Below are 22,908 nucleotides of genomic sequence, written 5' to 3'. Positions count from 1 at the left end.
CGTCTTCCTCTGTCTCACCTGCTTGTCATCTTTGCCTCTCCTCTGTTTCCTCTAAATTCTGCTGTAACTCACCTGCTATTGTCTCCTCTTTGTCTCCTCCTCTCCCACTGCACTACATGCCTACCTCCCTTTCCTTCCTTTCCAGATGTACAACTTGTACAGTGAGGGGAACCTGGAATTCAGTGGACTATCACGCAACTTCCTGTTTCGTCGCTTGGAGCCATGGACCATGTATACTTTGACTCTTGAGGCTTGCACATTAGCAGGCTGCACACGCACCCCGCCTCAGCATGTCACCACAGCAGCAGCTCCACCTGCTTCCCAGCCCCCTCCCAGGCCTGTCTTCATCGGCCCAGACCATGTGTCACTTACCTGGGGCCCTCCCTCCCAGCCCAACGGGCCAATTGGAGAATATTTCTTACTGGGGAGAAGTCTGGAGGACGTGAGCAGGGGAAGAAGTAATGAAGAGGATATTGAAAGGGGAAAGGTGGGGGAAACTGAAGACACATATCTGAAGTTATGGAGACGTGTTTTCAAAGTTCGTGGTCAATCTGTCAGTTAGCCTGATCCCACTGACTCATCTTAATTATCCACAACTGTCTCAAACAGGTGCTGTTCAGGGAATCATCCCCACAACATGGTGACACCTTCTCATATACAGTGACTGGTCTGCGCCCCTGGACACAGTACGAGTTCAGTGTCCGCACTCACAACCCCGCAGGACACACCTACAGCCCCTGGGTACCTGTGACAACCAGACAGGCACCTCCTCGTGGTCTAGCTCCCCCAACAGTGACTCACCTCCAAGGCCGGCCCAGTGAGGTGTTGGTGTCCTGGACTCCTCCTTTGGAGCCCAACGGGATACTTCAGTCTTACAGGCTTCAGAGAAATAATGTCAGTTTTACATTTAGTTTTGACCCTACTGTCCTCCACTACACAGACGAAGACCTCCTGCCATTTTCAACATATAGGTATTGCTTGCCTTTCATACTTAATTGTTATCTTAAATTAACTAACTTAAATGTTTTTTTCAGGGATTCCAAATAACCACCACAAACAAATTCATTATTTGATGATTAAAGTTTCACTCTGTTCTATTCGTTTCTGCAGCTACTCAGTTATAGTCTGCACGTCTGAGGGATGCACCACCAGCCCTCATACAAACATCACAACTCTAGAGGCTCCACCTGCCACAGTGGAAGCTCCCACAGTGGACATTATCACATCCAATAGTATAAACATTTCCTGGAGAAAACCCATGACACAGAATGGAGAGGTGACAGAATACGTGCTGACACTGAACAATGAAGAAAAGTATCGTGGGAGAAACCTGAATACAGTGTTGTCAGATCTGCAGCCACACACGTCATATCATCTGGTCCTTTTAGCATGTACCAGCGGTGGGTGCACATCCAGCGCCACAATGTCTGCTGTGACTGGGGAGGCTCCTCCCACTGGCCTGGCTGCCCCAACTCTGAAGGTGTGTTTGTATATTTTAGACTTACAGTAAAACCTCTGTCACTGTGTGTGCAACGCCTGAATCTTTAAATGACAGACCAGAAGGAATAAAAGGAGACTTGAGTCGCTTTGGCATTTCACCGCTCATCCAAGATCATTTTATTTACAACAGAACTAATCCTTTTGCAGTAATTTGCATACCATCAACACTGATTATTAAATAACTGTAGTAATTTATTTGAAATTTTACATTTGATACAAAGCATGCACATTTGTTTTTGGTTTTTTGGTTTGTTTTCATACGGGTGAGATTTATTGAGATTTTAGTTTTGTTGTTCTTCTGGTACCTCTGTTTAATGTGACGTTTGACCTTTCCTTTGAAGGTCACTGGTCCAGAGTCAATGGAGGTTAGCTGGAGGCCACCAGAGCACCCAAACGGCATCATCACAGGATATGAACTCCGCAGAGATGGTGAAGTTATCTATGTCGGCACAGAGACTCATTACCATGACTTCACGCTTTTGCCAAGCGTGGAATACAGCTACATTGTCCGGTCCAACAACAGTAAAGGGGCAGTGAGCAGTGCGGCAGCCACAGCAAAGACTCACCCGTCTGCTCCTTCTGGTGTTGGTCTCCCCACACTTACGCCTCTGGGACCAACTCAGGTAAGTCATACTTATATTCAGGCCATTTAAACAGCTGGATCATGACATTACTAACACTGCGGTTTATTGTCCTACTATCCTCAAATGTTTGTCTGAAAGTTTTTTGTGCATATTGTTTGCCTTTCTAGTTGAGAGTAGAGTGGAGTACTCCAGCCCGTCCTAACGGAGACATCGTGAGTTACACCGTGTATCAAAGAGATCCAAACCAGCTCAGCATCATCAGCACTGTGTTCACTCCAGAGGACGATGACTTCTCTGGCCGACACACAGCTCTGAGTGGGCTGGCTCCTTACCACAGGTCAGCCAAAGCAGATTTCCACCACAATTAGCATTTAGGTTTTTATGGATGCAAAGTCAGGCACATGTATAAGTAGAAATGCTATGGAGGTGTTTTCTTGTTTGTCTGTTTTCTTTGTTACAAAGCTGAAGGTTGAAGATTTTACATTTTCATTAAACTGCTTTGCCTAAAAAGGTCAAGAAAAAAGGTGAACAAAACAGTTTCCTAATTCCATGAGTAATAAGTACTGTTATCAAGGAAAATATGGGTAGGGATACCAGATAAGAAGGGAACGGAGGGCTATCTCTTGGTAACAAGAAACATAAAATACTCTGGTAGACTCTTTAAAAACAACTACAACTCTGGGATTGATGCACACTTATTACCACAGCAAAGTTTAATTCTTTATTTCAGTCTGTTAATAACCTTAATTTTTCTAAAAACAATAAATCAATGCAGTCTCTCAAAATAGATGGTGAAAGAGGTTTCAACTTGTATTTATTTGGTTTAAAAAAGAAAAAAGGGTTTAAAAATTAACCAAATAGGGTTTTTCATATTTTCCAAACACATGACATATTTAAACATTGAAGCAATAAATTGTAAAAAATGTACTTTGTATCTTCTCTAACTGAATCATGTTCTTCCACATGAAAAATAATCTTGCAAACATAAATGGATGCACAGCATCTTTCTGCAGTTTGTACTCTGCTGTTTTGCCCCAATAAAGTCTTCTGTCAGGAAACCTACACACTTAGGAAATAAGTCAAATGCTGTATTTCTGAAGCCTGTGTAATAAATTAGGATACTAATGCGCCTGTCAGAATGCAGATATCTTGATATGCTGAAAAACAACCTCTCAAGCAAGCTGTCAAAGTGACATCATCATTAAAATTGTGGCGTTTTAGAGCAAGAAATAGAGAGAGACAGAGAGGAAGAAATAAAAGGGAGTCAACATTGAAGCCGTGGCCATGCAGCCACCACACTGTCTGAGAAAGGTGTGTAGACCATAGACTGCATATGTGTGTGTGTATATGTGTGTGGGGGTGCATATACATGTGCAATTGTGTGTGTCTGTTCATGTGTGTACCCACAAGTGTGCTTGAATGTGTGGTTGTGTATGTGTGAGCGGGTGTATGTGGAGATAAGATTCAGATAATAAAAGCTCATCAGCCTTATCATCTAAAGATCACTACCACTCTTCCTGATGACCTTCTTTTCATTCTATCCAACTCATCTTCATCACCTTCTCTCTCTTTTTTCCTCCCCCCTCATTCCTCTCCATCATTTTCTTTTTGTTCCTTCTCCAAAAAAAAAAAAAAAAAAACAGCGTTTCCAAATTAGCTATCTGGTAATGTTGGTTGTCTAGTTTGCTAAGGCTCAGAGGAAGTTTGGTTTAAATAGACATAATTCCAATCATGCTTTTGTGATTTCTGATTGGACAAATGCTCAACTTGCTGGGCTATAATTATGTTTTAATGGTTTAAAGCTGTGAAGAACATGATGGACTTTTCTGCTGTGCACCGAACTCACTTTTTGAATACGTCTGACACAAGAATAAGGTACAACATACAGTTGCTTAATAATGCACTGCTTTGTACATATAGCCACTAATTTAAATGCTGTTGACAAACTTTTGGGGATTCAAGAGACATTAAGTCACATTATCACCTAAACACTCCAAACAGATTGCTGATTTGTAAAGTATTTGACTGATTGTCAGTAAATGTTTTCCAAATTTAACTCTCAGTTGCCAAAAATGTTTAATGTATTTTTAGTATTTAAGTTATACGTGTTTCTACCACACAATGGTGTCTCATACAAAATACATCACTAAACATGCTCGTGTATATGTGTGCAGGTATGAAGTGAGGGTGGAGGCTTGCACAGCGCTGGGTTGCTCCTCCAGTGACTGGTCGTCTGTGTTCACTCTGGAGGCTCCCCCTACTGGACAAACAGCGCCCCTGTTAGACCTCCAGTCCGACACTCACACAGGCCTGCAGACCACCTTTCTGCTCACCTGGTCTCCTCCGGTTCAGCCAAATGGTAGAGTCCTCCATTACGAGGTGTACCGCAGACTGGACCATGCCACCGATACCCACAGACGTGTTGCACCAACGCTTGTCTACAGGAACATCTCAACTACTTGCAAAGATGAAGCACTCCAGCCGTACACTGTGTACCAGTACCAGGTACAATGCTTTGTTTGGAAAATACTAACTGGTTAGTTCTGGTAAAATTCAACTGCCTGAATTAATATTTATATTTTCATCCTTCTGTTGTTTCACTTTGACCTGCATTTATTATCATCAATAATAACAACAACAACAATAATAATAGTAATAATGCATTTTATTTATATGCATCTTTCAAAATATTCAAAGACACCTTACAAGACACAGTTAAAGAAAGCAGCAATGTATCCATAGATCATGAAGTCAAACAAATCAGTAATAAGTTAATAAGATAACCAGACAAAAATCCTAGTTATATAAACTAGGCATGACATCATCATTTTAAAATCACCATCAGTGCAAATCTTAATGTGGGAGTCACCATTAAATCAGACCAAATATGCCAGCAATTATGATGCATCCCTGAGGTTTTTAACTTCCTTCTTCTTGATTGTATTAGAAAGAAAATTGACCAGGAACCACGGAGCTTACCTAAGTTGTCTTGGACATGTTTCAACATTGCAGATATTATTTATTTTGAAAAACAAATGTAAAAGTATAGACGTATTTTTTAAAGGAAATAAAAATCACAGAAAATAAGTCACACAAAAAGTACGAACGGGTTCTGCATGTACAGAAATGTATCTTCTCGCCCTCTGCGCTGAATGTAGAAACAGAGTTAAATGTTTTATTGTGTTTTGTGAACTCATTTGATGGTGAGACCTGATGTCACTGAGACATCAGAAGTTGAAGCCTGTTTTTAAAGTATATGTTTTTCAAAAAGTCTCACACTCCTCAGCTGGTACGGTCTGTCCATGCATGCCAGCATACGCAGACATACACACACTAACACACAAGCCATGTAATCAGACAGGTGTTAAATGGTGGGGTCCATATTCATGCTGTTGTGCTGTGCATTGGTTCGCTAATTGACAGGCTAGTCCTTTGGAAGCAACAATAACATTAGCATTCCTGCCTGTCAGACATACGAGCCGAGGCCAGAGAACCTGCGTAATTGATTGAGTTTGCCTGATTGTGGTGCCGTCTTTATTTACGAGGGTCCTAATTTATGACAGGAGGAGGGAGGGAGGGTGGAGCTTTTGGAGATGACGGGCGGGCAACAGATCCATTAATCACTGGGCCTCAGAGCACCCCACTTCCTGATTACCAGCCAGCCAATCGAATTAACTGTTAGCCCCCTTGGTAACAGAGCTTGTATTGGAAAGACCTTTTAATGGTGACCGCTACACGTCCCCTGAGAATTTGTCAGTGGGGGATTGGGGAACATGGGCAAGGTATGCGTGTGATGTCCAGGAACACAGTCTGTATTTGTGTGTCCATGTAAACATCTGAGAGTGTGTGTGTGTGTCAGAGACAGAGACGCCTAGAAACAGTATAAATATTTCAATATTCTCATAAAGTTTGTGTCATTTCGCTGAAGTTTCAAGTTATATTTTCTTACTATTTGCCTGGTAATCTACCAGTCAGTCCACCTGTCTGTCTTTTATCTATCTGCCTGACTTTATTTTTATTCAGCTGTTAATCTGTCTATGTACCTATCTGGCTCTCATCCTCTCTCTCTGTGTTTCAGGCGTACACAAGGACGATAAGTCAGTTCAGTTTAGCACACCACAGTGCAGAGAGAGAAATCATATTAGGCTAATTACACTGGGTCATAAGCTCCTATTGACAGCTTTATGCTTGGTTTTAATTACTGCCCACTTTCACACAACTTAGCCCCTTCACCCCAAGTAGATGCACCCGCCAAGAAGCTTTGTCGGCCTATCAGAGTGCTCGAAACGACTCTGCAGTCAAACCGTCCAATAAAAATGCTCAAATACTGGCTGGTAGCTTCCTGAAGTCGTTTGTTGCCATGGCGGCTCATTTGCTGCCATGGCAGCTAACAGGGTGTATTTTTATTTTGTGTCCAATAAGCCAAATCATGGCCCAATAGGAGAAGAGTGTACAAGAGACGAGAGGAAGCCGTAAAAAGTCTGTAGATGATATAGGGCTGACGAGATGAGTTCTACCTTTTAGCACTGGATCAAGGGCAAGGTGATCTGGACTGACTTTAGTTTTGAACTTTTTCTCTCTGTTCTGTCTATGTGGCACAAACTTCTTAATCAAGCCCAAAAGCCTTGCGTCATGGTAAGGCTTTTAACTGCGTTGCTACCAGGGGAAGAACATGGTTGTTGCTGGGTAGAAATATTTCACTGCTGCAGCTATAATTTTATATGATGGCTGGAACAAATGGAATTGAAACTCTCAATGCAACAAGTCAAGCCACAGATTCTGTGCAGAAACTACATATGTAGGAGAAAAACTCTGGATAAAACTCTGTTTCACCTGATGCTTATGCACTTCTTCTTCTAGCTTTTTAACCACACATGTTGTTTACTTTTTAAGAATTTTGTTTAATATGGTGCTGCAATTAGGAGTACAATAATGTAATAATAATAATAAAGTTTGTCACGTTAGGCACTGATACAGTAAAAGGTATAATTATGGTAGCATAACTACATAACATGCTTACATACAAGCACATACAGGAGAAATTAAAACTTGATTCACTCTGTCAATTAGAAGCCATCCCCTCTATATGCTTTTCATATCATGATAACTAGTATTTACATTACTTTATTTATTTATAGGCAGAAACGATTCTTATTAATTGCCATCACAATATTGTTAAATATGCCAGGCTTAGCCATGGCAAGTTTCCATCAGAAGTTAAAAACAAAGAAAGTACACCTCTTATTTTGGTGGATACCTAAAACCAACAATATACAGAGCACAGCTTTTATGTCAAACAAATACATGTATTCATCCTCTTAGTTGCCAGTTGTCTTATATCTACTGTACACACACAAACACTGTTAGGGCACCTCTCATGGCCATTCACTGCACAGCATGCCCTCATCCTAACATGCCCTCTTCCTCCCATCCCTACACCTATCCTCCTCACTTCTCCACACAGACCACTGTCCTTTCATTTGTTCTTTCTGTCATTTCTCTTGCCATTCCCCTTTCTTCATCCACCGCACAACAATGACCCCAAAGGCCAATAATACAGAAACAAGTTGGAGGCCTTGCTATACAGTCCAGTTGCCAGAATAAAATGTCCAATGTGGCAGAGTTCAGATTATATGTATATAAACTGAGCTTCTCATCAGGAGGAAAAGATGGTGGATTGTGTGCCATCTAGACGAGACGGCTGTCGAGCAGCAGACAGCAACAGAACCCTCATCAAAATCAGCAAACAACAAAGGCAGATGTTTTTTAACAAGAGGTCAGGACTTGTCCAGCCATGTTTGTGGCTACCACATCAGGTATTTTAAGTCAAAATATGCTATTTTCTTCAATGCTGGCAATAAAGGCAGTCACCTATGAATTTTTTTTTTATCTTTGACAATACCAACATACCAGGGGAAGCTTGTTAAGGGTGCCAAATGTACTCACTGACCCAGTGTTTTTTGTGCCTAAACCTAACTACATGTTAAGAAAGGCATGGTCACAACATAAAACTGAAAATTGAAACCTGCATAATGTTTGAATATTTGTTTTGATATATGCCACATATAGAACATACAAGTATAACATATCTGTAGTTTGCAGAAACATACAATGCCAAAAGTTATTATTATGATTGGGTTTTACTGTCAAAACTGTGTAGTCACTAAACTTAAACTTACTCTTGACATTAATGTGTAACATCTTTTCATTAGTTTATTATCAGTTTATTATTTTTTTTCTGAAATCTTCATTTTTCAATTTGTCATTCCATCTATTTTTTATTCTCTTTGACTTCTACTTTATTTCTCTGAATATTATCCAAAATTCTCTCACCTGAGGTTTAGTTCCAGTCTTAGTTTTCACCACATTTTAATGTATTATCCAAGCTTGTTGATCTTAGATCAGTCCTCTCACTGAACTGCACCTTTTGAGCTCTCCTGCACATGTACACCTGTAGGACAAAGTACACTGGTTGAGTAATTTGCTACTAGCTGATCCTGGATCAATATTTTCCTCAGCTTTAGCAACACGCTGCACTTGCAAGTGATATACATGCAAGCATCTTTATCTGATAGATTACCTTGCACAGTGTGTTTATGTGTTTTCATGAGATTGGACCAGTTTCGCTGTTACAGTAAAAAGAACTGAGATGGAGGAGAACTTTTTTCCAACCATAATAACTTTTAAAAGAATTTTAAAATCCTGCCTTAAAGAAGAAAAAATGCTGTAATGTGCTTTAATGTATGGTAAGCCTTCAAACAGGACTTCCTGATTTCTTTCTTTCTTTCTTTTTTACCATCACCCCATAACCAACACAACCTACACCGACACAGACTCTTGCAGTGCATTTCTCATGGGTTCCTGTCAGTCTGAATGCACCATTACTAAATCAGTTAGTAATTTTTATGCAGATTGTAAGAGGAACACAAACAAGGTGCAGCAAAAATATATGCCACATTTGAAAAGTGAAAAAGAGAATGACACAGAATGAATGACATGCAGTATGAGCTGGTGGAGTCATAATAATAGCCAATCACATCAGCTCCTCTCATCCCCTTAAAAAAGCAACAGACAGCTTAATGGGCAAGTGGACAAGTCCAGGTCAGCTTCTTTAAGAGGAAACTAGTCAAGTCAGAAAAACACAATACCCCAAATACGAGTTCAAGGGCAGATGTGTCTGTCCCTTTTTGAGTTTAATAGATTAGACACTAAAATGTTGTGTTGTGGGAAGTGATTTTAATAAGTGGCTATAAAGTTTGCATTCAGTTACTCATATCTGGATACATTTGCATGCACACAATGATGCAACTGCTACAAATACTGAGACAAAAACAGTCTTGTCTGCAGATCCTATCACGATCCTAGCAGGTATATTTACAAACATGAAATTTTAAAGCGACACAGCTCAAATTTTCTCATGCTTTCTCTCTTTGTGCCTTGTCCACCCTTCCTCCTGTCCTGCTTCTCCTCCTCCCCATTCCCAGTCTCTCCCTCTTTCATTCTTATTTCCCCTCTCCCATCTCAGTCCATCTGTGCTGTCACTTAGATCAATCAGTCTGATTGATCACAGCCTAATTGACTATTATTGAGGTTAATTCAACTCTTAACACACTTGCGTGCACAAGCATACACACACAAAAACTCGCCGTCACAGCTACAAACAACGCATCACACACACACACACACACACACACACACACACACACACACACACACACACACATTCAACAGTAAAGCTCAGACCCATCCATCTGCCTTCTGCACTACTTCTGACAGGCTACAGATGACTTACACATGCAAATCTCCACCCTGCCTGACCCTGTGCTGTGTACACCCTCTAATTATACCCAACACAAGCACACAAATAAGATTACTCTGTGTGTGTGTGTGTGTGTGTGTGTGTGTGTGTGTGAGTGTGAATAACTCCTTGATGAAGGTGAAAAGTAATTGTCATGCAGATATGTCAGTGTTGGGTTGCATGTTGAAAAGGTTTTGCTCTCACTGCTGATGGTGGTTTTGATGGATGATCCAATGAATTGACTTATATCCTTTTGGTGGTCTGGTGGGTACTGGCTAATTAAGAGAAGCTTTAAGAGTAAATAAAATGCATCTAAACTCCTAATGATGGGAGAGAAAAGTTTATGTCTGGTTCCCACTTTGTCTTGGATGCTCTCTCTGTAATATGTGAATACAATTTCATCGTGTTATTGGTTGGTGTTGACCGACAGGTGTGGGCAGTGAATTCGGCCGGTCGTTCTACCAGTCCATGGACCAATGGGAGAACAGGACCTGCCCCACCCGACGGCGTAGGCACACCTATTTTCCTGCGTGTTTCAGCAACCTCAGCTGTAGTGGACATCCATCCTCCGGCCCGACCTAATGGGATCGTCAGCCTTTACAGAGTGTTCTCAGTCAACCACAACAACCACACTTTGGTAAAACACATCATACTTCATCTAACAATACACTTATTAATAACTTCAACTGAGTCTCTCTGTATGATTTCTTAACTGTCCTCTTCTTTTCTATTACTACAACCCCCTTTTCTGTTTAACTGTCATTCCCTCCTCCTTCTTTCCACTTTTTTTTCTTCCTCTTCCTGACCCATCCAATATTTCCTTCTCAATTATAAAACCACCCAAAACATACCGCAACATTACACTTTCTCCTTCCTGTAGCTCTCAGAAGGTACGTCCCACCAGCAGACACTCCATGGTTTACGTCCATTCACCAAGTACTGGGTTGGAGTGGAGGCCTGCACCTGTTATCAGGTAATATGTGCATACTAGCACATAACTGCTGCACTTTATCATGAAAGTGAGATCATAGACACAGTCTGGTTATTACCTGGTCTTATTGTTTCAAAATAGTACAGGAAAATAGCACAAATTGAGGGATTTCACAGATTTTTTAGATAGAAAGTAAAAATAGATAGAAAATAAAATATATTAGAATATAAAAACAGGTAAATAGATTAGAGGATAATCCATATGGGTTTGCTTCGAAAAAAAAAGTTGTAAAGAAAAGATGGTCACCAGTTTGGATGTCATCCTTGAATTGGAGACACATTGGCAGGGCAGTTTACAGAATGTTGCATTAGCTTGTTCACATAATCATCGCATCACATGTGCTTGTCTTAAATAATTGTGATAAGTGTAAAATACTTGAGCAGAGGCACCAGCATACCTTTTTTTAATCTGAAATACGACTCCCTGAGCTCTGTGTTTACATTTCTTGTTATGATGATAACGAGATGATATGTTGATATTTTTTCTATCAATCCTTTGTGAGGACTTTTGACTTGTACACACAGAGATTTAAATCTTTGAACTGTTGGTTTTGAACATTTGACAGTGCTGTAGCCAGGGTCCACTGAGTGAGCTCCACACTCTGGCTGCCCCCCCAGCGCATCAGCCTCCTCCTCGCCTCATCACCCTGACCACCCGCTCGGTTCAGATGGAGTGGGACGAGCCTCTGGCACCTAATGGAGTCATTGAAAGGTAAGTTGAAAACAAAAGTGCAAGGAAATGTGTCTTGGACTTGAACAGATGCACATATAATAATCTCACTCTCTCTCTCTTCTTACTATCTGTTTGCAGCTGTGAGCTTCATCTCAGATCGGCTTGCCCACAGCCGCCCCAGCCCGTACCCCTCCCTTGTGATGAAGGACCAATAGAAATCTGTTTCTTTGGTAAAAGGCGGAGCTACAATGTAACAGGTAGTTGCATCAAGTCACAATATTTTTAAAATGCATAACATGTCCCCAACTAGCTTCACAGTTAAATTTTATTGGCATGATGAATACTAGAAACAAGAAGTAATAATAATGACCACAAACACAATAAAGTAAAACCAGTGAAGTTCAGATTTCCCAGCAGGGAGTGATGATACAGGATTGGTAGATCTGTAAAGACATAGCATGCACCATCCCAAGAGGGCAGGTGATAGCTTTTTAAAGATTAGTAATAAGGGGGACTATAATAAACTGCAAGCCTTTTCTAAAAAGGATAGCAGCTCATCATAAGGAGTTGTCTGTCAGTGTTTTGTTTTGTCTGTAAAAACTGAGCTGCTCTGTGCAGGTCTCCAACCATACACCACCTATCAGCTGAGGGCTGCCTGCTTCAACAACATGGGCAGCACTGCCTCCAACTGGACGCCTGTTACCACACTCAGCGAAGGTTAAAAAAAAATAGAAAAAATTATCAAATCCTTCAAATTTCCCGGCTAACCTGTTATAAGAACCATGAAAAACGTCTCTCTTGTCCCTTCTCTCTGTGTCCCTCCAGCCCCCCAGTATGTGTCTCCTTTCTCAGTGGGCAGCAACCTGACAGTTATTTGGCTCGACTGGACGGGGTCCTTCTCCCTCAATGGATACCTGAAGGAGTATAGTGTGACAGAGAGCCAGCTGAGGGTCTACACTGGCTTCTACAGCTATCTACATATTCCACGCACCTCACAGAAAAGTGAGATCTCACACACACACACACACACACACACACACACACACACACACACACCAAATTTACAAACCATGCAAGATGGTAACACTTACATATACTATATACTTTTTAGGAAGAATTTCTGCCTCTACAGACATTCAATAAAGCAGCTGCAATTAGAGACATGCACACATTGGCAGTGTACTCCAAATGAAACCAAGCACGATGTGTTCTTAGACTGCTGTTGAATAATAGCATAAATCAATAAATGATATGCTTAGTCTTACTTTGTTTAACATAATTTGTGAAAATATTCCAGTCCAACAGTTAAGTATTGTTTAAATTAATTAGCTTTGGCTTACTGGTGCATGGGCAATATAAAAATAACGGGCAGCAATCTACAGATACCATTAACCTTTATCACATTTGAAATGTTTTTTTAAAGTTTGATTAGTTGTCAGGTTGGTAACGAGGATAAGTCTTGATTGTGGGGATGTGTCAGAGTTAGGGGAATATTTCAGAGGACTGGAAGTAGCCATGACAGAATTAGCTGTGATTGTGAGTAAAGAGAGTTGAGAGTGTCAAGAGGAGAAGCATCCAGACAAATGTGACGGTGAAGACAAGTTTTCCTTCAAAACTGCAACCACCAAAGTATGTTATTTTTTCTTTTCAATGTAAGTGTCTTTGTATCTATGTACGAATGCATCTTAACCAATCTCAGTCAGTTTGTGTAAATAAGCAGCCGTACAGGAGGCTAAAAGTCTGATTCATAGACCACCAACTGTAACAATCTTAATGCATTTTAACCTACACGATTTTTTCTTTTGCTCTGTCTCTTCTTCTCTCCCTCTACTCTAAGCTCTTTCATTTCAGGTGACTTGTACCACTAACAGTGGCAGTGCTAGTACACCAACTATCAGATATAGCCCTGCCACAGGCCTAGGTAACACACACACACGCACACACACATTACTAGAATGAGTCCTAGCGTAAAATCAAACCTGAATCAGAATCTGTGCATCTGTCTTTCACATCCTCTTTCTCCTTTTAATTCAGTTAAACTTAATTGACATTATGTTTTGATTAAAAAAATGTTGTCAGATCATGTACAATACATTAGCAGAGTAAAGTATGTTATGTATGTTAAATACAAGAAAAATCCTGCACAAAAAGTACACGGACATATAGTTTAACAAGTAAGATATTTGTCTCTCTCGCTCTCTCTGCAGATCCTCTTGAGCCTGAAGACGGTGGTAAAGAGGGCATTAGTATGTCAGCAACACCAGTTTACTCAGAGCTGTGGTTCATCTTGTTGTTTGCCCTGCTGGGTCTGTTCCTGTTAGCCATACTGCTGGGCCTAGTCTTACAGAGGTATTCTAATGTAATATGCAGCATGTAAATTGTTTAAGGCATACATATAGAGCAAACCGAGCATAACATGTCTTTAAAAACACAACACACTCAGTGTAAGATCACAGTTTAATTTGAAGATAAAGAACAAAAGGGTGAGAATGTTGGGTTTTTTTCTCCCGTCTAGAGCCCTGAGGAAGAATCCATCAGCCAGAGAGCGCCCCCCGCTGGTCATGCTTCAGAAGACCAGGAAAGCCGGGGGAGAGACATACATGGTGAGAGGAGTAGAGGAAAAAAAGGCGCTTTAGAAATTTAAAAACACAGCCCAAAAGGGGAGAATATATGCGGAGAGAGGTAGAGCTAGGGTTTAAAATGAGGTAAAAGCAGAACAAAAGTTAGCAGAGATAAAACAGGATTGTTTCACAAGTATTTTGTCTGATTTCTTAATCTCACTGGCTGAAACAAAGCTCTTTTTTCTGCAAATTGTAGACATTTTAGAAAATTCTGTCTTTGCAATAGCAGCTGTGTCTTAATCTTTGTTCCACCAGAGGGTGCTGAAACAGCTACTGTTACTGGAAAGCTGTTATAATTATTTTTTGTGACTTTCACCAGATACTGTAATTTTGGTACAGTATGTGCAGCTGTGCAGATGGTGAAACCAACTCCTACGTTTTCTCCAGTAAACAAAGGGTATCATTTCATTGTTGCTTAGTAAAACCTGTGGAACAAAAATTTTAATTTGTTTGATGTTTTCACATAAATCAAACTCTGATATTAGGTCTTTTTTCATCTCCATGGTGTTGTAGTTTGTCTCTTTAGCATCAAATCCAATCAACATCAATTGAAAATAAAGATAAAATAGCTCTTGTAAATAATACATATGAATAAGGTTATACAGCTGTTTTTCTCAATGAAAGCATCTTAAAAAAACATTACATCTGATATATTTAAGTTTGTTCCAAGTAGGGACATGATCCCTAAAATGTCTTAAATCACTCATCAATAACTATCAATATAATAGCTACTCAAACAAGCTAATCCTCATTCCAGTCCTACTGCTCCTCTATTTAATTGTGTCCCACATAATACTTTTGTAAAAATTCATTTGACGCTCCCTCTTTTTGCTCTTTTTCATTCACTGTCAATCTGTCCCTTTTTTTTTTCTTTTTTTCTATCTGTCGTCTCTGATTCCCCTTCTTGGTTCCTGTACTACTTTGTCCATCCTCTATCTCCATCTGTCTCTCTCCCCCTCTCTCTCTCCATCTCTGTCCATCTCTCTCTGTCTCTCAGAGGCCCTGTCCTGAGTTGTGCTCTAAACATCACTCCAGCTCTGTGCTCCTCCCTGACCATCCCACAGTAAGACTATTTTCTATATTTACAGTGAAAACCCTAAATGTTTATTTTATTGTCCCCCTGCAGTTTGACACTGTAGCAGACTGTGTTGAGATCAGCAACGTTATACTTAAAAGCTACACTGTGTACACAGAGGTACGGGATTGTGAATCTGTGTGGGCTCTTCTATGCATGTGTTTTGTTTGTGTATGCATGCTTTGTGTGTGTGTGTGTGTGTGTGTGTGGTAAAATGAATTATTCTAAAGGTAAGACATTTTGTGCAGTCTGTCGATTTGTCCTTAAATACAGTGTTAAATTTGTATATACCACAGAAAAAATAATCTGCTAGATCCAAAGTTTACAGCAGCAACAAAAAAGACAGAGTTCATAATACTTCATCTAACAAGGAAAACTGTCATACTTTAAATAAATCCTGCACTTTGTTTTATGGCTCAGTCGGTTTCATGTTTTTGTCTGCTGTGTTTTTTGTCGATTCTTCAACACAAGATCCATAGAGCCATTCCTTGCTGAGTACTGCCCCCTGTTGATTGTTGATATTATGACAAGACAACTACCATACGTTTAAATGCACACAATCATTTAAATATGATAATGCTAAAATTGTATGTTATTTACATTGTAAATGCATATTTTCATGTATTGAAGGAGAAGAACAAAGAGTTTTTTTACCTCCATTTTTCTTATATTTAGTTGATACATAATATTATCCAGATCACACAAAGCAAAGGGCTTTGAGCGTTGAAATGACATTTTTATTGATGAAAGTGTTTCATTCATTTTCTTTCTGACTTGTTTTGAGTTATAGCAACTCTTCTCAGGTGCATTTGCAATTAAAGGAACAATGTTTTTTTCATATTTTTTTATTCCATGCATCATAGATTGAGTTATGTATAGTTTACACTGTTTACATTTGAGAGAACACCACAGCTTTCCCCAGCTGGCATTGGTTTCCATTTATTTGTGTTACATATGAAAATAATTTTTGCAGACTCGGGTGAGTAGTAAGAGAGTGTAATCCTTAACAGTGAACATCATATCTATTTTCATAATCATATTAAAAATTAAAGCATGCATTGAAAAATGTTTTAAATCATCATCTAATTTTTAAAAGAAATCATTTTTTCAGGGTCTGATGGACACAAAGATAGTCGGCAGCAGCTCACGGTTCAGTCCTATGTCCGTCCTGCGGGTTCCCAGCCAAACAGACCTCGGTCAGGCCTACTCCCAGCATTCCCTGCACCGCAGCGTCAGTCAGCTGATTGACAGGAAGTCACTGATGATGGAGGAAGGAAGCTGGGACAATCCACTGGGACATGATTCTGGACTGGTGAGGACCAAAATATGTTAATATGTTAAATTACTGTAATTTCAATTAGAATTTCTATTAATGTACAGTAATTACAGTGCTGATAAACTTTATAGTTTTATAGTAACAGCCCAAACAGCAATAAACAGGACCATCACATATTAATGCATTTACTCTAAGGTCAAAAGGTTTTTTAGGCAGCTCTGAGAAATCACCGAAGAGTAAAGTGAAGGATCCTGCTTCAGAAGCGTCTTGACTTGCCTGTCATTACTTGATCTTTGTCAATTCATGTTAACTTAGTGGAATTGTGGTTTTCAGTCTCTTCTGTTAAAGACACAAAAGACAACAACAGAATAACACATGAACAGAAATTCGTAAGACCAGAGTGTCAAAAGGATCGCCTTAAATCAAATATAAGAAACGAAACAAGTAATTCAACTCAATTAAAATGTATTTATTATATTATAATCTTAATAACCAACCGACACCCACACAGTGTGCATTATTATCATCGTCACTGGTGTCACCTTCACTCTCTGTCTCTGTGCTTAAAGTACGCAGCATAACTGTGGTCAACCTTGTAAATACTTTTAAAGACCTAATTTCGATCTCATATGTTTTCTTTCAGTATGTGGAGGAAGATGAGTTTGTGGACGCAATCAAGGCCTTGAAATCTGTGAAAAAGGAGCACACCATGTTCACTGACACTCATCTTTAAGATCCCTTCGTCTGATCAGGTATCACAGTCACAACTCAGACATAGTCTCAGTCCAAGACAGTGAAACATTTATACCTGGTATTTTGGTTACGTTATTTAGACAATTTACAATACTTGAAATATGATTTAGGAAGTCTTAAAAGATACTGTAAATGAAATATGTTTCACCTTTGATGACCAGTGATTCCTTTTCATTTCATGTTGATCATGTCCAAGATGAACGCGTACAGTGCAAAGACCTGAGGGGAAGGGGATTATAATGGTTGTTTTACTGCAGCATTCGTCTTAAACTATTTTGAAACGTGTTGTCTCATTTTGCCCAACTGTGTGTAATAAGACTAATAGTCTTAACGTGAGTAGAGGCAGGGATCCAGCATCAGTGAGTAGAGTTTGGACATGGATCCTGTCAGCTGTGGGTGTTTAGGTTGTGAGATGCAGCTGCAGTAAACTGGCTGTATAAGTTTTATGTGTCCATATCTGGGTTGTAATTATACTGTTTGATATATCCCAAATCCTGCTCAGATTAAGAACCATCTCTGCTTGCCAACTGTTAGTAGTTTAGTTATTTATAATAATGCAGAAAGATCAGCTCTAGCAGGTTTTCAGTCACCTCCTTTGCTTCAGCAGTAAACTGTGCCTATTGTGCTCACACAGTATCAGCAGCAGCGGTCCTTTAGCTATAATAAGACAAATGGCCTTGATGTTAGTTTTATGACAAAAAAAATGCCAACTGTTTTTTTATTAATGTCGGTTTATTAATGTGGCTGGGACTCACAGATGTGCCGTCTGATTGTTGTGATAATGTGATGTAACTTGAAAGCCCAATTTGAGATTTTTTTGTAACGTTTTATGATATCATTTGTTGACGTACAATTTACTGTGATGTAAATTTAGTAGGAACTGGACATCATGGAATCGAGCTTTGTTCAGATGTGGTGAAGCTGAATGTTTGGGTTTGACTTCATAGTTTAGCTGTCAGTGAATCCAGACTGTGTTGTTTGTCTGTGGCCTCGTTTGTATTATCAAGGAAGCAATCTGTTTAAAAATGAAAAAGAATCTCAGCTATGTCCTGTTTTGGTGTGATAGCAGGAGTATAAAACTGTTTATGTTTGGATTTCACAAATTGGGCCTTTTTTTATCAGAAGCTTAACATCATAGAAACAGTATTTATCAGAGCAAGATGTTGGATTTCTCTGTACAAAATTGGGGCCTATTGTATTGTTATAAAACCTTTTCTTTTCCTTTTTTTTACACTGACAGTATTATTTATGGTTGTTGTATACAAAGTCTTATTTATAGATTTATAGATGGTTCATTGATCAAAGTTTGTGTTTTTCTGAAAAATTATAAATAATGATCAAGAATTTATTTTCTAGTTGTGTTTTTACATTTTTTCCCCTTTGAAACGCACTTTAAATATTTACTGAATTTTTTATGAAAAAAGTTTTTATTATTCTAGTAGGCTACTAATATATTTCATTTGCAATATAAATCATTTATATCATTAAAAAAATCAATACTTGTATCAATATGATATTGCTACAAAAAAAATGCGATACTCTGCTGCATGGATACCACCTCCCAACCCCCAACCCCTAGTATAATGTTTTTTGAAAACTTAAAGATGTGATTTACACTTTTACAAAAATAAGCAGCATTCCTGCAAAATAATAAAAAATCAAATATAAGAAGAGCCAAAGACAGTTTGGAACAGTTTAATATAGTTTTACTCCACAGTGAACAGAGGAGAGAGACGAGAGGAGTCTATATTCAAAACAGCAGCTGAAATTAAAGACACACAGACGTCTCAATTCATGTCCAAGCCATGAAGGTAATATCAATGCACGAGGACACATTAGTGTTAGGGTGACCAGGACAAAAACTCCATCAGTGAAACGTTAATTTTTGCTCCATGATGAGGTTGATAATATGTAGTAATTTGAACTTCTAGAAATACAATCATGAAAGTGAAATAGTTTGCACATAAAGTTGAATAATTTGCGTGTGTGAGTACAGGAGTGAAAAGCACACTTGGAGACACAGCTGAGATACTTATTGTTAACAGACTGACGCTCCTCAGACGGGTCAGGGCGATCTAGCTGAAGATGAAATGCTGTTCTTTTCTGCTGACTTAGTAAAACACAGACATGCCATCAGCTGTGCGGAGATTTTAGTCACCACACACAGTCACACACGCCAGCACAAACACACGGAGGATCGGTATCTCCATCAAAACTATGCAGCAGTAATTTAGTTTTGCTCTTGCGTCCCTTAAGGGAACGTCAAGGCAAGTCTGAAATTAACAAACTGGCAGTAACAAGCGTGCCCTCGCTCAAGGACACCAGTCTGACAAGGGCACTTCTAAACCATTCACAGCCACATTCACAGCTATTGTCAGCCATGGAGGGAGGGAGAGGTTGTGAAAAGAGAGCTCGTGGAGTGATTGTAAGGGACAGTATGGCCCTGAGCTACACACACACACACATACACACACACACACACACGCACACACACAGGGTTTTATTAAACTCATAAATCACGATGACGACAGACGGCGTCTCAGAGAGGAGACTGTCTGAGTGGGAAGGTTAGTGAAATGAAAGCGCTGGGGAGACACGCACACACACACACCACTCTGACGCTCAACGAAAACAAAAATTGTGCACTTTGGCAGGTTAACCACACAAACCCTGTGATAAAGTATGACGGCCTTTGTTGTTTCAGCCTGTTTTTACCGAGTCTGCAATATAAATTTAAACTGCTTTTAGCACTATATCACTATCATTAGAGGGACAGTTCACCCCCAAATCAAAACTAGACATTTCTCCTCTCACCTGTAGTGCTATTTATTGGTAAGGGGTTTTTTTGGTGTGAGTTGCAGTGTTGGAGATATCGGCCATAGAGATGTCTGCCTACTCTACAATATAATAGAACTATATTGCACTCGACATGTGATGCTCATAATGGCAACAAACACATTTGAAAAACTCAACAGCAATGTCTCTCTCCAGAAATAATGACCCGCTTACTCAAGATAAACCACTGACCTTGTTGTGAGCAGCTGCATGCAGGAGCTATTTTCATACAACAGCAACCAACTGTATCACGACACAGAAGGAAGAGTGCATGAACTCATGGCTTAGAGGCTTGTTGCAGCGTGACATGTAAACATTAATGGCGCCCCCCCTCGGCTGAGCTGTAACGTTAGCTAGCTCAGCGGTGCTCAGTGTATACTTCCTCCTGTGCAGTGATATTATTGATAGATGTGTTTTCAATAAAAGCAAATAGTTCCTACATGATACTGCTTCCAGTAAGGTCTGTGGATTATCTTGAGTAAAAAGGTAATGATTTCTGGAAAGATTTATGTTGTGTTTCTCTCCAGACTTTTCTACAGCTGACATCTCCAACACATGGCGTCGCTCACCAAAACAATCCAGATTGATAAGTAGCACGAGGAATAATATGTATTGCTGATTTTGGGATGAACTGTCCCAATTGTTTTAAATTAGTTTAATCTCTCTCTCTCTCTCTCTCTCTCTCTCTCTCTCTCTCTTTTGCTCTCTCTCTATATATATATATATATATATATATATTTTAAGTTATACCTTCAGTTTAAGATTAGTCTTGATCTGTTATTGACGACATTTGTCTGGAAAACCTGAGTGAAGTCAATGGTCCTGGAACAGTATCAGTTTTATACAGTGTGTTAAAACATGCACACCTAATGTAGAAATTAAAGAGGACAAACTGACGTCATACATTACAGCTTTGTAACAATACAGATTTGAAGATCGTCTGTAAATAGCTGAATGTTTGCTCTGCTTTTCAGACTAACTCTCTCAAAATGGAAAAATAACAATACATCTATACTGTATGTTAATACTCTTATTTCATTACCTTTTAATATTCTGAGTGAGAAAGAAAGGAAACATGTTCAGTTTTGAGATGTTTTAGTGAACACAGTTGTTGAAATTGCATGGACACTGAGGCTCTGAAATGTTAACTGTTAACATTATATCTGATAATTGGTCAGCCCGGTAAATAATATTACAACATAATGCAGCATTTCCAACAATGTACAACAATGATGTACAGGGCAGTTTAAACAAACATATGTATTCCTTTAAGCTCGCTAGCATCTGGCTGTAATATATTGTAAACATAGCCAGAGAGGAACTGAGGGACGACAGATGAGGACAGACAGATCTTCAGAAGACAGACAAACAGTTATGTGCTGAAATACACTTTAAACTTTATATTTTATATAAAATAATCACTAGCAATTTAATTAATGTTAGTTCTAATAGTGCAAGTGCAAATGCAGTTAGGTCCAATAGCATGGTAATATCAATATAGGCATTATATGATTATCAACAATATGTAATGAACAACAGTGTTAAGTATAGACACACCATAACACACATCAATGCATCCACATTAGGATTTTGTTTTGAATATGTATGTCTACTTTGCGTACAATTAATAAGTGTATAAAATGTACATCTTTGTACAGGCAGAGACTACATGGTCACTTTATCTTTATCTAATGTTGAAATGACAAGCGATGACTTGAGTGTCCAGTGTGCAGGATTTAGGGGGATATATTGATATATTGGAATGGAAATAAAATAGAATATTTAAAAAATATGTTTTCTTATTTCATAATCATCTGAAAATAAGGATTTTCAGAACAGAACAGACAAACCAAACATGGCGTTTTTTTAGCGTTGACCATCGTAGTTAGCAGCCAATCCAAGACAAGCAGTGCCGGAAAAACACTGAATTTTTCATGTGAAACTACTGCATTTAGTGTTTTTCATGATTTAAATAACCTAATACATTAGTTTTGGAGAAGAAGAGACCTCTGCCAATATTTCGGCTCCCGGTAAAAACCTCTTGAACAATAACCACTGAGGGAGTTCTAACTGGGAGAAGTTTCAGCTGGTTGCAATCTGCAATCCTCACCCACTAGATGCCCCTTAATCTTACACACTGGACCTTTAAAAGAGGTTATATAGCTGCTGGATTTGGCAAATTATGATGCACATTTCAGGACATCCTATCTAGTTCCATTTACCTTTTTAGCATCGCAATTTTTTTGCAGTTGTCCCCAAAATAATTACAAAAAAGTACCGTAGATCAAGCGCTGGCCTGGGTATTTAACTTATCCCAAAGAAGCAGCTAGTGAAAATGACACAGGCTCTGAGCAGTAGAGGTATGCTAATTAAGGTTGCTGCAGTTAAACTTTAAGCTGTTCTTTAAGGCCTTCACAACTAGATGGACTTTTCAGTTTTCATCTATGTCAAGATTATGTACAATTTAAAATAAATGTTGATAATTTAATATTTTATGTAATGCGAGTCGATTCAAGAGACCACTCATAAATTCTGATTTGGCCTGGTATAAATCTATCACGAGACAGTTCTAGCCAAAGCCAGAGTGGACAGGTCCGTTCTGTGGCTCCACAGTTTTCACAAGCCTTTGGTCAGAATCCTTTTCAGTGAAAACACACAAACAGGCTGATAACCGTCAAACAAGTTAAATAAGGCACTGCAACAGTCATCCAAAACAAAACAAGACACGTAAAAATCAGTGTAAAAGTAGTAAAGTGATGTAGTGTACCAGGTCCTTGTATTGAGTTGAGTGTAGTTATATTGT

General features: G+C 39.2%; 1 protein-coding gene across 1 annotated transcript in view; it reads left to right on the top strand.

Annotated features, from left to right (window-relative positions):
• The window catches only part of ush2a (Usher syndrome 2A (autosomal recessive, mild)), a 230,540-nt gene extending 213,290 nt beyond the window's left edge, over positions 1–17,250 (top strand). Inside the window, 18 exon segments of the mRNA XM_042488321.1 lie at positions 146–487; positions 610–971; positions 1,111–1,480; positions 1,842–2,123; positions 2,252–2,421; positions 4,259–4,589; positions 10,313–10,519; positions 10,763–10,855; positions 11,439–11,584; positions 11,684–11,802; positions 12,164–12,262; positions 12,371–12,547; positions 13,383–13,466; positions 13,753–13,894; positions 14,061–14,148; positions 15,164–15,229; positions 16,353–16,553; positions 17,161–17,250. Coding sequence (XP_042344255.1) covers positions 146–487; positions 610–971; positions 1,111–1,480; positions 1,842–2,123; positions 2,252–2,421; positions 4,259–4,589; positions 10,313–10,519; positions 10,763–10,855; positions 11,439–11,584; positions 11,684–11,802; positions 12,164–12,262; positions 12,371–12,547; positions 13,383–13,466; positions 13,753–13,894; positions 14,061–14,148; positions 15,164–15,229; positions 16,353–16,553; positions 17,161–17,250 — 3,369 coding nt within the window.
• Positions 17,251–22,908: the final 5,658 nt, after the last annotated feature.

The sequence above is a fragment of the Plectropomus leopardus genome, chromosome 1 (assembly GCF_008729295.1).
Source record: "Plectropomus leopardus isolate mb chromosome 1, YSFRI_Pleo_2.0, whole genome shotgun sequence".
Lineage (NCBI taxonomy): Eukaryota > Metazoa > Chordata > Actinopteri > Perciformes > Serranidae > Plectropomus > Plectropomus leopardus.
This window is presented reverse-complemented; position numbering and strand designations above follow the sequence as displayed.